Here is a 12603-nt window from a genome sequence, read left to right as displayed (position 1 = left end):
TCATAAACATGGAGGCTCCACATGAATATTAAACTATTCACATGTTCCAGCCTCTCCTCTCTCTCCTCTCTCCTCTCCTCTCTCCTCTCCTCTCCTCTCTCCTCTCTGTGTTCACTTCCTGTAGTTCAGTCAGAGTGTCTCCTCCTTGTTGTCACATGACTGTTGGTCTCAGATGAATCAATCATGACTTCATAGTTTCTCTGAGGAGCTCACACTGTAATGTTTTTATTATGTTAAAGTAAACTCTTTATTAGAGGAGAGATTTATAATGAGAACATGAAGAATACAATATTTTTAATGAAAAATCACAATTTTAAGCTTTGTTTCGTTCGCTTTTTCTGACGGAAGCGTTCGTCACACATGATGTGTTCAAGGACCGTCGTAAAGATAAACATCTGATGTTTTTCTCACAGCTCCTGACTGGTTAACAGCGTAGTTCTTTTGCTTTTCCGTCCCTCCGGCGGGTGCTTTTGGGTTCAGAGGGTTACGGTCTCTGGTGTGTTGAGTCGTCTCCGTCTTGTGATCCGAGTCGATAAAAAGCCGAGTCATGCATAATTTAAGGCCGGGTTCAGTCGCAGGTTGCTCCACAGTTCACAACACTAAATGCTGGAGAGACGTTCCGTGTTTGGACACAGCTGTGTGTTAAACCCTCGAGTACGATGCATAACTCGGCAGCGAGTAGCCTCTCTGGATGCGTTTTTATTAGTGCTGGGCAAGTTAACACGTTATTATCGCGTTAACACATTCATTAATTGACGGCGACAATTATTTTATAGCGCGTTAACGCATTTTTTTATTTTGAAAGTCCGTGGAGGAAGTCTTCAGCAGACTACGTTGATGCAGCTTGTGAGAGACGTTTAGATCAACAAAAGCAAGACAAGCAGCGTTACAACGAGCACCAGCTGTTGCTCTGCCTGGAGACTACTGGACATGCTGCGGTAAAGCCAGCAGACACTCACATGTTAGTGCACCTATATGCTGACATTCACGGTAAACGCATTTAAACAGCACAGATCAGGAGCGAGTGAAGGACTTTGAAAGTTAGCGGAAAGATTAACGTGAGACAACATCCGGTTTCTTCAGACGAACATCCGGTTTTCAGAATAAGATGCCAACAGAGTATGAATTATATTCACATTAAGTATAAAACATGCTGCCTGCATCTCGTGAGTTAAAGGGAAAATATACATATGATATAAGAATGATATAATATAAGACATATGATCGCTACTGTGTAAAGAGAATACTGCTGTTAAAAAGCACCTGATTTGTTTTAATAAGTGTTTGCAAACCAAATGTTATTGCCCTTTAGTTCATATAGCAGTACTTTTAAAATAAAAGTGCGCAATACACTACTTTTGAATTCATTATTGAACTTTGTCATAACAATGCGATTAATCGCAAAAAATCCATGCGATTAATCGCGATTAAATATTTTAATTGTTGCCCAGCACTAGTTTTCATGTATTTCATGGAGCAGTAATGTAGAGGATGATGATATCTGTCCGTTATCTCCGTGTTCTCTCTCACATCACACCGGTGGGTTTGTATTTGGCCATCTTGCATTCAGTCAGCTCTCTTCTGCTCCCCGGAGAGCTTTTCTTGGCAGCGGCTGTTTTTCTCTGAAATGATTGATGTCACCGTCTCTCCTCCGAGAGTTAGAAATAAATGTCCACTTCAGTGAGCCGGCCCACACCGGACTGCTGCTCCACTTTCTCTCGTCCTTTTCTCCTTCATCGTTCACAGCACTGCATTTCACAACCAGGCGGTTTCTTATTCTGTGTTTTATTTTTACATAAGCACTTCTAGTTGCAGAATCCTGATGCTATTCATAGCATCACCTCCTGACGTAGTCACAGTCTGCACTTTATTCTTCCATCAAGGGACAGCTGCTGATTCTTTGTAAGATATTAATTTACTGAGGAAATGTAAAAGAGACCTCTCTGGATTTATCTCACTTTTTATAAACGGTCTGTGCCAGCAACCCTTAGTTTAGGTTAGCTTAGCTTAGCTTAGCATAAAGACTAGTTTAGCTTAGCTTAGCATAAAGACTAGAACTGGGGGAATCGGCGAGCCTTGCTTTAGTTAACAGTAACTAAAGATGCCCATCAGCAGCTTTTTCAGTTATGTTCCCCGTTACTTGATCGCTCTCTCCACTTAGATCTTTTATTTTTGATGAAGAAGAATTGTGGTATGAATCCTGCTCTCAGCTGACCTGCTCCTCTCCTTCAGGGCTACCTGGGTCCGGCCGGCGGCCCCTACCAGGTTCCTCCTGCTCAGCCCTACGCTCTGCCCAGCGACCAGCCGGGACAGCTGCACTCGCTGCCCCCCAACGTGTCGGCCCCGCACAACGGCCAGGCCGCTCAGCCTCCATACATGAGGTAAGGAAGCAGGACAGAGGAGGGACTCCACGGGGGTGAAAGTGGCTCCTCGCCTCAGACTACATCCGCACTAAAACCAGGGCTTTAAAACCAAAACTACCTCCGTCCACACTCGTTCAGACGCCTGACGACGCTTATCACATGACTATTCAGTGTAAACAGGAAGTAGATTGGTTGAATAGTAAGAGAAAATACGACATTATAGTACTCTTTAAAAGTACTCTTTAATAGTTAGAGGTGATACTTAAGATGGTTCTTCTCTCCTCACAGCTCTGCTATGAACACTCAGTACATGAACCACGCTGCTGGAGCTCCTTACCAGCACCAGGCCGGAGTGCCCGTAGACATGTCGACCTATCACAGCTCCGGCATGCCTCCCGTGTCCTACCCGGTGTCCGCCCCCCCACACCAGGCTCCTCCTCCTCAGCATCAGCATCAGCATCAGCAGCAGCAGGCGGCCTACTACCAGCAGCCTCTGCTGTAAAACTATGACCGCAGCCCTGAGACCAGTACACACTACAGATGTTTCACTTTCCAGGGGTGTGTTCATCTGGCTCCGTGTGTGTGTGTGTGTAGGTGTCTGTGTGTGTGTGTGTGTCTGTGTGTAGGTGTCTGTGTGTAGGTGTGTGAGAGAGAGAGAGAGAGAGAGAGAGAGAGAGAGAGTGCGCTTTAGGAACATTCCTTCAGCTGTTTTTTGTTTTTGTTGTGCCTGATGAGCTGAATTGAACACAGCTCTGTGAAAGAGGAAATAAGTGTGTGTGTGTGTGTGTGTGTGTGTGTGTGTGTGTGTGTGTGTGTGTGTGTGTGTGTGTGTGTGTGTGTGTGTGTGTGTGTGTGTGTGTGTGTGTGTGTGTGTGTGTGTGTGTGTGTGTGTGTCGCAGGTCTGTTCTTCTGAGTCGGGACCCTCTTTAGTGTGCATGTCCTCAGCTACTGTACGTGAAGCCAAAACACACCCACGGCTTCAGGAGTCTCCTCCCGTCCTTCACTGCTTTTTGTTTTTTCCCAGCTGTCAGTGAACGCAGCGCCGGTCTTCACAAACGTCACAGTTCAACACAGAAGAAGAAGAAAAGGAGGAAGAAGAAGAGTTGGGCTTCTCCAGCCACCGATACAGGACCATGTCATGAGCATATTACACAATTCATAGTTCAACAAACGTCACTATTTCTGAATTAAATCGCTCTCACATGATTCCGGCTCCTTGGAGGAGAACGGTTCACACTGATGTAGATAAATGAGGAATACAGATGTTTCTAATCCGTCGATGTAGAGAACTGAAGTAAACATCAGTCTGGTGTAGTTTGGACACAACATGAACTCCATTTGACACTTTAACGCAACAAAGAAAGAAGTGCAGACTTTATTATTCACACTTGTTTCTGTCGTTACTCGATCTCTAAACACTTTTCTGCATTAACGTGAACTCAAAAGTTTCCTTTGTTTTAGTTTTGTCTTGTTTTTCAGTCTGTGGGTGAACTCATCCAAACACAGACTCGCTTCATTCTTTGTCCTTGTTCTTTAAGTGCAGTTCTGCTGGTGTTTCTGCTGAGTCGGCTCGTATTTAATCTGTGTGACGCGGTGCAGATGCTTCCTTCAGGACTAAGTGAGCAGTCTGGTTTTCTTTGTGTTCTTCCTCAGCAGCGTCCATCACTTTAGAGAAGTACAAACTATTACATGTGTGTGTGAACAGTTCTGTGTCTGAATGGTTGGAACAATACTTTCCCTGCAGCTTCACTGGTGATGCATTTAAGATGTTTAAGATGTTTGTGTGTGTTTCTACATGTCTGTATGTGTTCCAGGGTTCTTCATTGCAAAGTGACGGTCACATGTTGGGGTGAACTGAGACGTCGTTGTTTCTCTTTGTGTGTTTATTAATCTGGTGAAATGCTGCATCTGTTCATGGTTATGACATCACTTCCTGCCTCATCTTCCATTCAGCAGACGCCTGTTAGGAGTTTTATGCAAACGCACGACACTGAGATTCTTTTCACGTCTTATATACTTAAACTTTCTAACTTGTCAGAGACGTTGCCTGTACTTTGGTTTAAATATATATATATATATATATATATATATATATATATAATTTACGTGGCTGGAGGAATGTGTAATTAGCTTTCTTATTTCTGCTTTTACGTTTGTTTTCCAGGAAGTTGAGAAACTATTAGTTGTTGCTACGAAAGAGAGATGATGTTTTAAACCTGCTGTTGGTTTTTATTCACCTTGGGTTGAGCTTATTGAGGAGCGGTCTGCCTCCTCGGTTAACGACGTTGTATATTAGATGTAAAGTACCTGGTCCGGTCGGTGACGTTGCACCTTAGCTTTGTAAACATTTATCTGCCACTGGATGCCTTGTTTTTTCTGTAGAAATCAAAGAACGACACGTAAAGTTCAGCGAGTGACTTCGCTCAGAGTCCGCTGGATATGTATAATTCTGTATATTTAAAATATTCCAGGAAAAGGTCCTTTTATCCAGGATTTGAAAAAAACAAACTGCTTTTTTTAACAGAGCAAATGTATAATAGTCTTTGAAATAAACTAAATTGACCTGTGTGGAGGATGCTGGTTCTTTTGCCTACTTTTCCCCTCGGATGCCTTTTCAGTAATTACATTCATATAATTAAGATGAAGATGATTAAAATAGTAACTGTGCAGCTGATTAGCTTCTCCTGCACACAAGCTCATAACGTGTTCATTATTCAGAATCCATGAATTATTCATCTTTCTTCTTTATTGAATAGTCTCTGCTCTCTACGTTTATAGCCGATGCACCGGGAACATGTTAAACGCTGCTGTTCTGTTAGAGTGCAGGTGAGAACGTTGTGTTCAGGTTAATGTTGGAGGCGGTTCTCCGGGATGAGAACAGCGTGTGAAGCGTTTCCTCAGACCTGCAGAGAGATGGACTGGAAACGGCACAGCTGGTCGCTCTGTCGGAGTCTGCTGAGGAGATTCTATCAGCTGTTTGTCCTCATTTCATTCACTGAGAGACGCGTAACCTCTTTCATTTATAGGTGAGGAACAGAGCGCTAACACAGTGGAAAGAGGCTGTGATGAGCTAAATCATACAGACAATAAACATATTCTATATATCATTAAAACCATGGAAAACGTTTGGAAAAAAAACATGTTTTGCTTGAATTATTTTAATTTTTACATTATTTATATTTATGTAATCATTTATTTTTATTTGTTCATGTAGCCTACAGTATTTATATTTGTGGTGGCGTAGTATTAATTTATTTTCTATTTTTTTATCAGAGTTGTTTGTTTTATTGGTCGATAAAGAGACTGAATTTGGCTGAACTCTGAATCCAAATGCCAAGTCATGCTGGTAGTGTTTACGCTGCGTTCAAATGCTCCTCGTAAAGTCTAACTTCAGCAGATGCAACGTTAGCTTTATCTGCCAAATACGTGATCACATACAAAATGTGTTTGTTTTTTTGTCCTCAATGTTTTAAATGGAAATAGTCACAGCTAAAAATGAGGATTTATTTCTTATTTCTATCGTTTCTCTGAACGTTTATATATTTATATATATATACATATATACATATCTAATCTAGAATAGGAGCAACTAATATAACCCAATTTAAATTGAAATGTTTTATAGTTAATATAATTATATTGTATATAGGAAAAATAAATGAATAATATACTGTATGTGTATATGTATACATATATATATATATACACAAGTAAAATAGAATAAAATAAATATATGTAAATTAAATAAATAAATACAAATAAGGAAACTGACTTTTACAAAAGGGTGTACATATTATTTTTATAGTGTATATGTACGTGCTTGTATTTATAGTGACAGTGATATTTATGTTAAAAACTGGTTATTTAAACTATAAAACATATCATTTACAGTAACTGTGGATGTGTTGTTAGTGTTTGTAACCGGTGTCAACAAACTCCAACTAAATGATTGAATCAGATCGATTCTTCTTGAGGGAATAGCCTTCATTGATTTATTTTTTGTTGCTGAAATGTTTGCGTTGTCCCTGAACGCAGCACCGCTGAAGCCCAGTGTGATGGGAGTGGATGGAGGGAGAGGGGGGGGGGGGGGCAGTATCCGTGGTCTCACTGACCGATGAACGGAGCTTCAGACCCGATGCTGCCGCAGACAGAGACGCATCCTCCTCTTCTCTCTCTTCTCCTCTTCTTCTCTCTCCTCCTCTTCTTCTTTCTATCTCTCGTGAACCGGAGCCGAGCTGGAGCCGGCGGTCCACTGTGCGCCACCGGAGCAGCAGTTCCAGTGGAGCGGCACCGAGAGGCAGCCTCCACCGTGGACCGATGAACTGGCTGAGATGTCCCGGCACATCTACACCCGACACGGGATAGGAGAAGGGACGCAGAAGCCCGTGTTCCAGGTAAGAGGGGGATAACAAATCCTGCAAATAATAATCACCACCGAGGGTCGTCTCAGTTAGTTTAATGAATATTATAACAGAAGATACAGCATGCAAATAGTACACACAAACGTGCACAAATATTATTGATAGGAAAAACTAGTGTTATTAGAGATGAATAGGCCTCACTAAAACAACAACGAGGGAAATTTAAGAAATGAACATTATGGAAGCTCATTTCTGCCACTGTGATGAAAAAATGATCTTGTAGTCATTATTATGAGAAACTATATTGCGAAATAATGAGTTAATATCTCAAATAATGAGTTAATATCTCAAATAATGAGTTAATATCTCAAATAATGAGTTAATATCTCAAATAATGACTCAATATCTCAAAATAAGGACTTAGTATCTCTAAATAATTCAAAACTTTCTCAGTACTTTGACTTAGTATCTTATCTCGATATTTTGAGAAACTAAGTCTTTGTCACTAATATTGAGAAAGGTTCTCTTATTTTTTTAAAGTATTTATTTTGATATACCAAGTGGTTACTTTGAGATATTAACTCATGGTTTTGAGATATTAACTCATGATTTTAAGATACTAAATCATTATTTTGAAATACTGAGTCATTATTTTAAGACATTAAGTCATTATTTGAGATATTAACTCATTATTAGAGATATTAACTCATAATTTCAGATACTAATTCATAGTTTTGAGATACTACATCATCTCTTTTTCCTCGCTGTGGCCTTAATGGGCTTCCGTAGAACACAGTGGGACTAAACTCATCATTCTGCTCTCTGTTTAACTGGAGCTTCATTTCTCATCATTGCTAATGAGTCCCTGAGGCGTCGTTAGTCAAACGCAGGTCCTGCAGTACGATGGTGAGGATCTGATTCATTCAGAAGGAAATGAGATTAGCTTCTTAATTATTAAGTGTTTTCTGATGGATCTCCTCTCGTGATGCACGAGGAAGTCCGAGTCAATAGAAATAGATTTTCATCACTTGTTGTTGATACTGAACGTCGCTGTCATTTGTTCCTCGTCTCTTTCAAAATGCATGCAGACAGATCCCTGAGCTTCTGGACTGGTGATATAATAAGAAATATTAAAGGGAGTTTATACATCATCATACAAGGCTGCAACTAGCAATTATCTTCATTATGAATGAATCGGACAATTATCTTCTCAATTAATGTTAGTCTAGTCTGTGAAATAGTAAATAAAATACTATATAATAATATAATAATGTAAATGCACATCACAATTACTGAGAAACAGGAAGCAGCAAATAGCTGACGTTAAAATAATGATTCCTTCATTATCAGAGAGTTGCTGATTGATTTTCTTTTCATTGACTTATCGGTTCAACTCTCCGCTCAATAGAAAGAGTCGCTCGAATACTTTCAATCCCCAAATATGTCACATAAATCATGAAACTAATGAGCAAGAAATGAAATACAATAAAAAGCAAAAACAGAAAATAAAATAACCTCGGAGACGAAGCTGAAACATATATCTTACTCTAATATGTATTAAATAAAAATAATAATTTATAATAATTTATAATAATAAAAACAAGTCAAGTAGATAATGTTCAGCGATGTATGGTCAGAGGCTGGATTGTGATTGGCTGCTTATGTCAAAATTTAAAACGATTGTACAGTTTACTCAGAGGTAGAAGTATGTTAAAATACATAATTAGAAATATTGTCCTTGTACAGATTACGAGAAAAAACACAAAAACAAAACAACGTCAACAAACAAACATCCAAAGCTGATAACAGGTTAAAAAAAGGAACAAAATTACTTAATACAATGTAGTTTGGCACTAGAATAAATATAATTATTTCCTTTGAATAAATTAAATCATTTCACTAGATTAAATGTTATTATTGTACGAGAATAAGATTATTTATTGCCCTTGAATAAATGTAAATATTTCACTAGAATACATTTAATTATTGTACTGGAATAGTATTATTTATTGCGCTAGTATACATGTTATTATTGTACTAGATTAAGATTATTCTTGCACTAGAATAAATGTGATTATTGCACTAGTATGAATGTGATTATTGCACTAGAATAAATGTGATTATTGCACTAGAATAAATGTGATTATTGCACTAGAATAAATGTGATTATTGCACGAGAATAAATGTGATTATTGCACTAGTATGAATGTGATTATTGCACTAGAATAAATGTGATTATTGCACTAGTATGAATGTGATTATTGCACTAGAATAAATGTGATTATTGCACTAGAATAAATGTGATTATTGCACGAGAATAAATGTGATTATTGCACTAGAATAAATGTGATTATTGCACTAGTATGAATGTGATTATTGCACTAGAATAAATGTGATTATTGCACTAGAATAAATGTGATTATTGCACGAGAATAAATGTGATTATTGCACTAGAATAAATGTGATTATTGCACTAGAATAAATGTGATTATTGCACTAGAATAAATGTGATTATTGCACTAGAATAAATGTGATTATTGCACTAGAATAAATGTGATTATTGCACGAGAATAAATGTGATTATTGCACTAGAATAAATGTGATTATTGCACTAGAATAAATGTGATTATTGCACGAGAATAAATGTGATTATTGCACGAGAATAAATGTGATTATTGCACTAGAATAAATGTGATTATTGCACTAGAATAAATGTGATTATTGCACTAGAATAAATGTGATTATTGCACTAGTATGAATGTGATTATTGCACTAGTATGAATGTGATTATTGCACTAGAATAAATGTGATTATTGCACTAGAATAAATGTGATTATTGCACTAGAATAAATGTGATTATTGCACTAGTATGAATGTGATTATTGCACTAGAATAAATGTGATTATTGCACTAGAATAAATGTGATTATTGCACTAGAATAAATGTGATTATTGCACTAGTATGAATGTGATTATTGCACTAGAATAAATGTGATTATTGCACTAGAATAAATGTGATTATTGCACGAGAATAAATGTGATTATTGCACTAGAATAAATGTGATTATTGCACTAGTATGAATGTCATTATTGCACGAGAATAAATGTGATTATTGCACTAGAATAAATGTGATTATTGCACTAGAATAAATGTGATTATTGCACTAGAATAAATGTGATTATTGCACTAGAATAAATGTGATTATTGCACTAGAATAAATGTGATTATTGCACTAGAATAAATGTGATTATTGCACTAGAATAAATGTGATTATTGCACTAGTATGAATGTGATTATTGCACTAGAATAAATGTGATTATTGCACTAGTATGAATGTGATTATTGCACTAGTATGACTGTGCCAATTGCACAAGATCCAGTAGTTGTGACCTAGAAAAGATTCATATCCCACGTAAGGGGGTCAAGGATCGGAGCTACGAGATACTGCAGAGACAAACACAAAGGGACGTCTCAGACCGCCGGTATATCTGGAGGGTCTCAGGGTCAGACGCATAATAAGTAATATAATGAAAAGTGATGATTGCAGAGCTGCAACATTTAGTTAAGTGATTGATGAATTCTGAATATTACGTTGACCCAGTTTATCTAATGTGATTATATGCTGTTTGTTTTACCGTCTAACGTGATAGTGAGACAGCTACAAGTTAGAATGTAAGTCTCTGTGGAAACTGAGCAAATTCAACCTGCAGATGAAAGATGAAGACCATGTGATGCAGTCGAAAGCTCCGGAAAAAGCGAGTATGTTGGAACGTGAGGATGCATATCGTGCAGAAAATAATGAGCAGAACATTTAAATAACGTCTGAATGTCATAACTAAATGCAGCTCCAAGTAGCAGCAGTGTGTGTTTGTGTTGTGAGCATCACTCAGACTCCAGATGCTCTCCAGAGTCACAGGAGGACGTGAAGCCTCATTTATCACAGTCCGCCCTCCTCCTGCCTCTCAGGTCAAGGGTCACCTCATTTGTTCCTCAAGCGCTAAAAACAAAATGTACGAGTAAAAGAAAAATGGGTCAATCACAGCGAGCGTTGGTGCCACCATAGCAACGCTCATGCAGAAGAACTGCATTATGGATTTTTGGTGTAATGAAGCAGTAAAATATCCCATAACGAGCTGAAGGGGGCCGGGCTGAGATGCTGGTCAGAGGTAGTGTAGTAGAGGGAGGACACAACAGCAGCAGTTTATTAGTGTGTGTTTCGTCCTCTTCAGGCCAACAGAGGGACGTACTCCAGACGCAGCCGGCTGAAGAGGTCCGACGGCAGCACCACCTCCACCAGCTTCATCCTCCGACAGGTGAGGACACCTGAACACATCGGCTCCTTAACAAACCGGTTCATCTGATGACAACTTACAGACCAAAAACATTCTCAGATTTCAACTGTCTGGATGTTAAAATGTGTCAGAATGTTAACTTCCAATTGTTTAAACTGTAGTTTTGTTGCCTAAACCTAACTGTTGGTGGTTTTGTTGCCTAAACCTAACTGTTGGTGGTTTTGTTGCCTAAACCTAACTGTTGGTAGTTTTGTTGCCTAAACCTAACTGTTGGTGGTTTTGTTGCCTAAACCTAACTGTTGGTGGTTTTGTTGCCTAAACCTAACTGTTGGTAGTTTTGTTGCCTAAACCTAACTGTTGGTGGTTTTGTTGCCTAAACCTAACTGTTGGTGGTTTTGTTGCCTAAACCTAACTGTTGGTAGTTTTGTTGCCTAAACCTAACTGTTGGTGGTTTTGTTGCCTAAACCTAACTGTTGGTGGTTTTGTTGCCTAAACCTAACTGTTGGTGGTTTTGTTGCCTAAACCTAACTGTTGGTGGTTTTGTTGCCTAAACCTAACTGTTGGTAGTTTTGTTGCCTAAACCTAACTGTTGGTGGTTTTGTTGCCTAAACCTAACTGTTGGTGGTTTTGTTACCTAAACCTAACTGTTGGTAGTTTTGTTGCCTAAACCTAACTGTTGGTGGTTTTGTTGCCTAAACCTAAATGTTGGTGGTTTTGTTGCCTAAACCTAACTGTTGGTGGTTTTGTTGCCTAAACCTAACTGTTGGTGGTTTTGTTGCCTAAACCTAACTGTTGGTAGTTTTGTTGCCTAAACCTAACTGTTGGTGGTTTTGTTGCCTAAACCTAACTGTTGGTGGTTTTGTTGTCTAAACCTAACTGTTGGTAGTTTTGTTGCCTAAACCTAACTGTTGGTGGTTTTGTTGCCTAAACCTAACTGTTGGTGGTTTTGTTGTCTAAACCTAACTGTTGGTGGTTTTGTTGTCTAAACCTAACTGTTGGTGGTTTTGTTGCCTAAACCTAACTGTTGGTGGTTTTGTTGTCTAAACCTAACTGTTGGTGGTTTTGTTGCCTAAACCTAACTGTTGGTGGTTTTGTTGCCTAAACCTAACTGTTGGTGGTTTTGTTACCTAAACCTAACTGTTGGTAGTTTTGTATTTTACAGAGACTTGAGTTTTCTGGCCCCAGTTTGCTTCAGTTCACTCCAAAAACGTTAAGTTTCACTCATAAAGTCTGATTCACACGTCAAGTGAAGAGAAAGACTTTGATATCAGAGCGGATCTGCTGTAGTTCAGGGACTCCATGACCTTGATCTGTATCAAGAGAATCCAGCTTCCTCCGCTGCATCAGAGCCGTCTGTCAACCAGCGCATCGTTCACGAGGTCGGGTTCAGACGTGACGCTTATTTTTCGTCTATAATTCATAAAACAGAAGAACTCTGGACATTCACATCCTGCTCACATGTTACCATGGGAACAGAGGCTGCCGAGGCCTTGTTTGTGTTTCAATGCCTCCTTCACTTCCTTCATGCCTCCCTCACTTCCTTCATGCCTCCTTCACTTCCTTCGTGCCTCCCTCACTTCCTTCATG

General features: G+C 38.9%; 2 protein-coding genes across 5 annotated transcripts in view; both read left to right on the top strand.

The window, feature by feature from the left end:
* Window positions 1–4931, top strand: part of stam2 (signal transducing adaptor molecule (SH3 domain and ITAM motif) 2) — a 15104-nt gene extending 10173 nt beyond the window's left edge. Inside the window, exons 13-15 of one of the 3 annotated variants that reach the window (XR_012952081.1) lie at window positions 2233–2381; window positions 2652–2921; window positions 3388–4931. Coding sequence is in view for 1 of the 3 variants with exons in the window: in XM_076085084.1 (XP_075941199.1) it covers window positions 2233–2381; window positions 2652–2865 (363 nt within the window). In the remaining 2 variants the exon portion in view is untranslated. Of the gene's footprint in view, window positions 1–2232; window positions 2382–2651 lie in introns of all 3 variants that reach the window. The other 2 variants (XR_012952082.1, XM_076085084.1) reach the window with 2 other exon arrangements.
* A 1554-nt stretch (window positions 4932–6485) lies between these two features.
* cacnb4a (calcium channel, voltage-dependent, beta 4a subunit) overlaps window positions 6486–12603 on the top strand; it is a 29609-nt gene continuing 23491 nt past the window's right edge. For both annotated transcript variants that reach the window (XM_076085088.1, XM_076085087.1), the window contains exons 1-2: window positions 6486–6757; window positions 10954–11037. In XM_076085088.1, the coding sequence (XP_075941203.1) occupies window positions 6695–6757; window positions 10954–11037 (147 nt within the window). In that variant the 5' untranslated portion in view covers window positions 6486–6694. The remainder of the gene's footprint in view (window positions 6758–10953; window positions 11038–12603) is intronic.

Source organism: Anarhichas minor, unplaced genomic scaffold (assembly GCF_050575085.1).
Source record: "Anarhichas minor isolate MPS153535 unplaced genomic scaffold, ASM5057508v1 ptg000138l, whole genome shotgun sequence".
NCBI classification, from domain to species: Eukaryota; Metazoa; Chordata; class Actinopteri; order Perciformes; family Anarhichadidae; genus Anarhichas; species Anarhichas minor.
The sequence above is the reverse complement of the archived record's forward strand: the minus strand, read 5'-3'. Positions and strand labels throughout refer to the sequence as shown.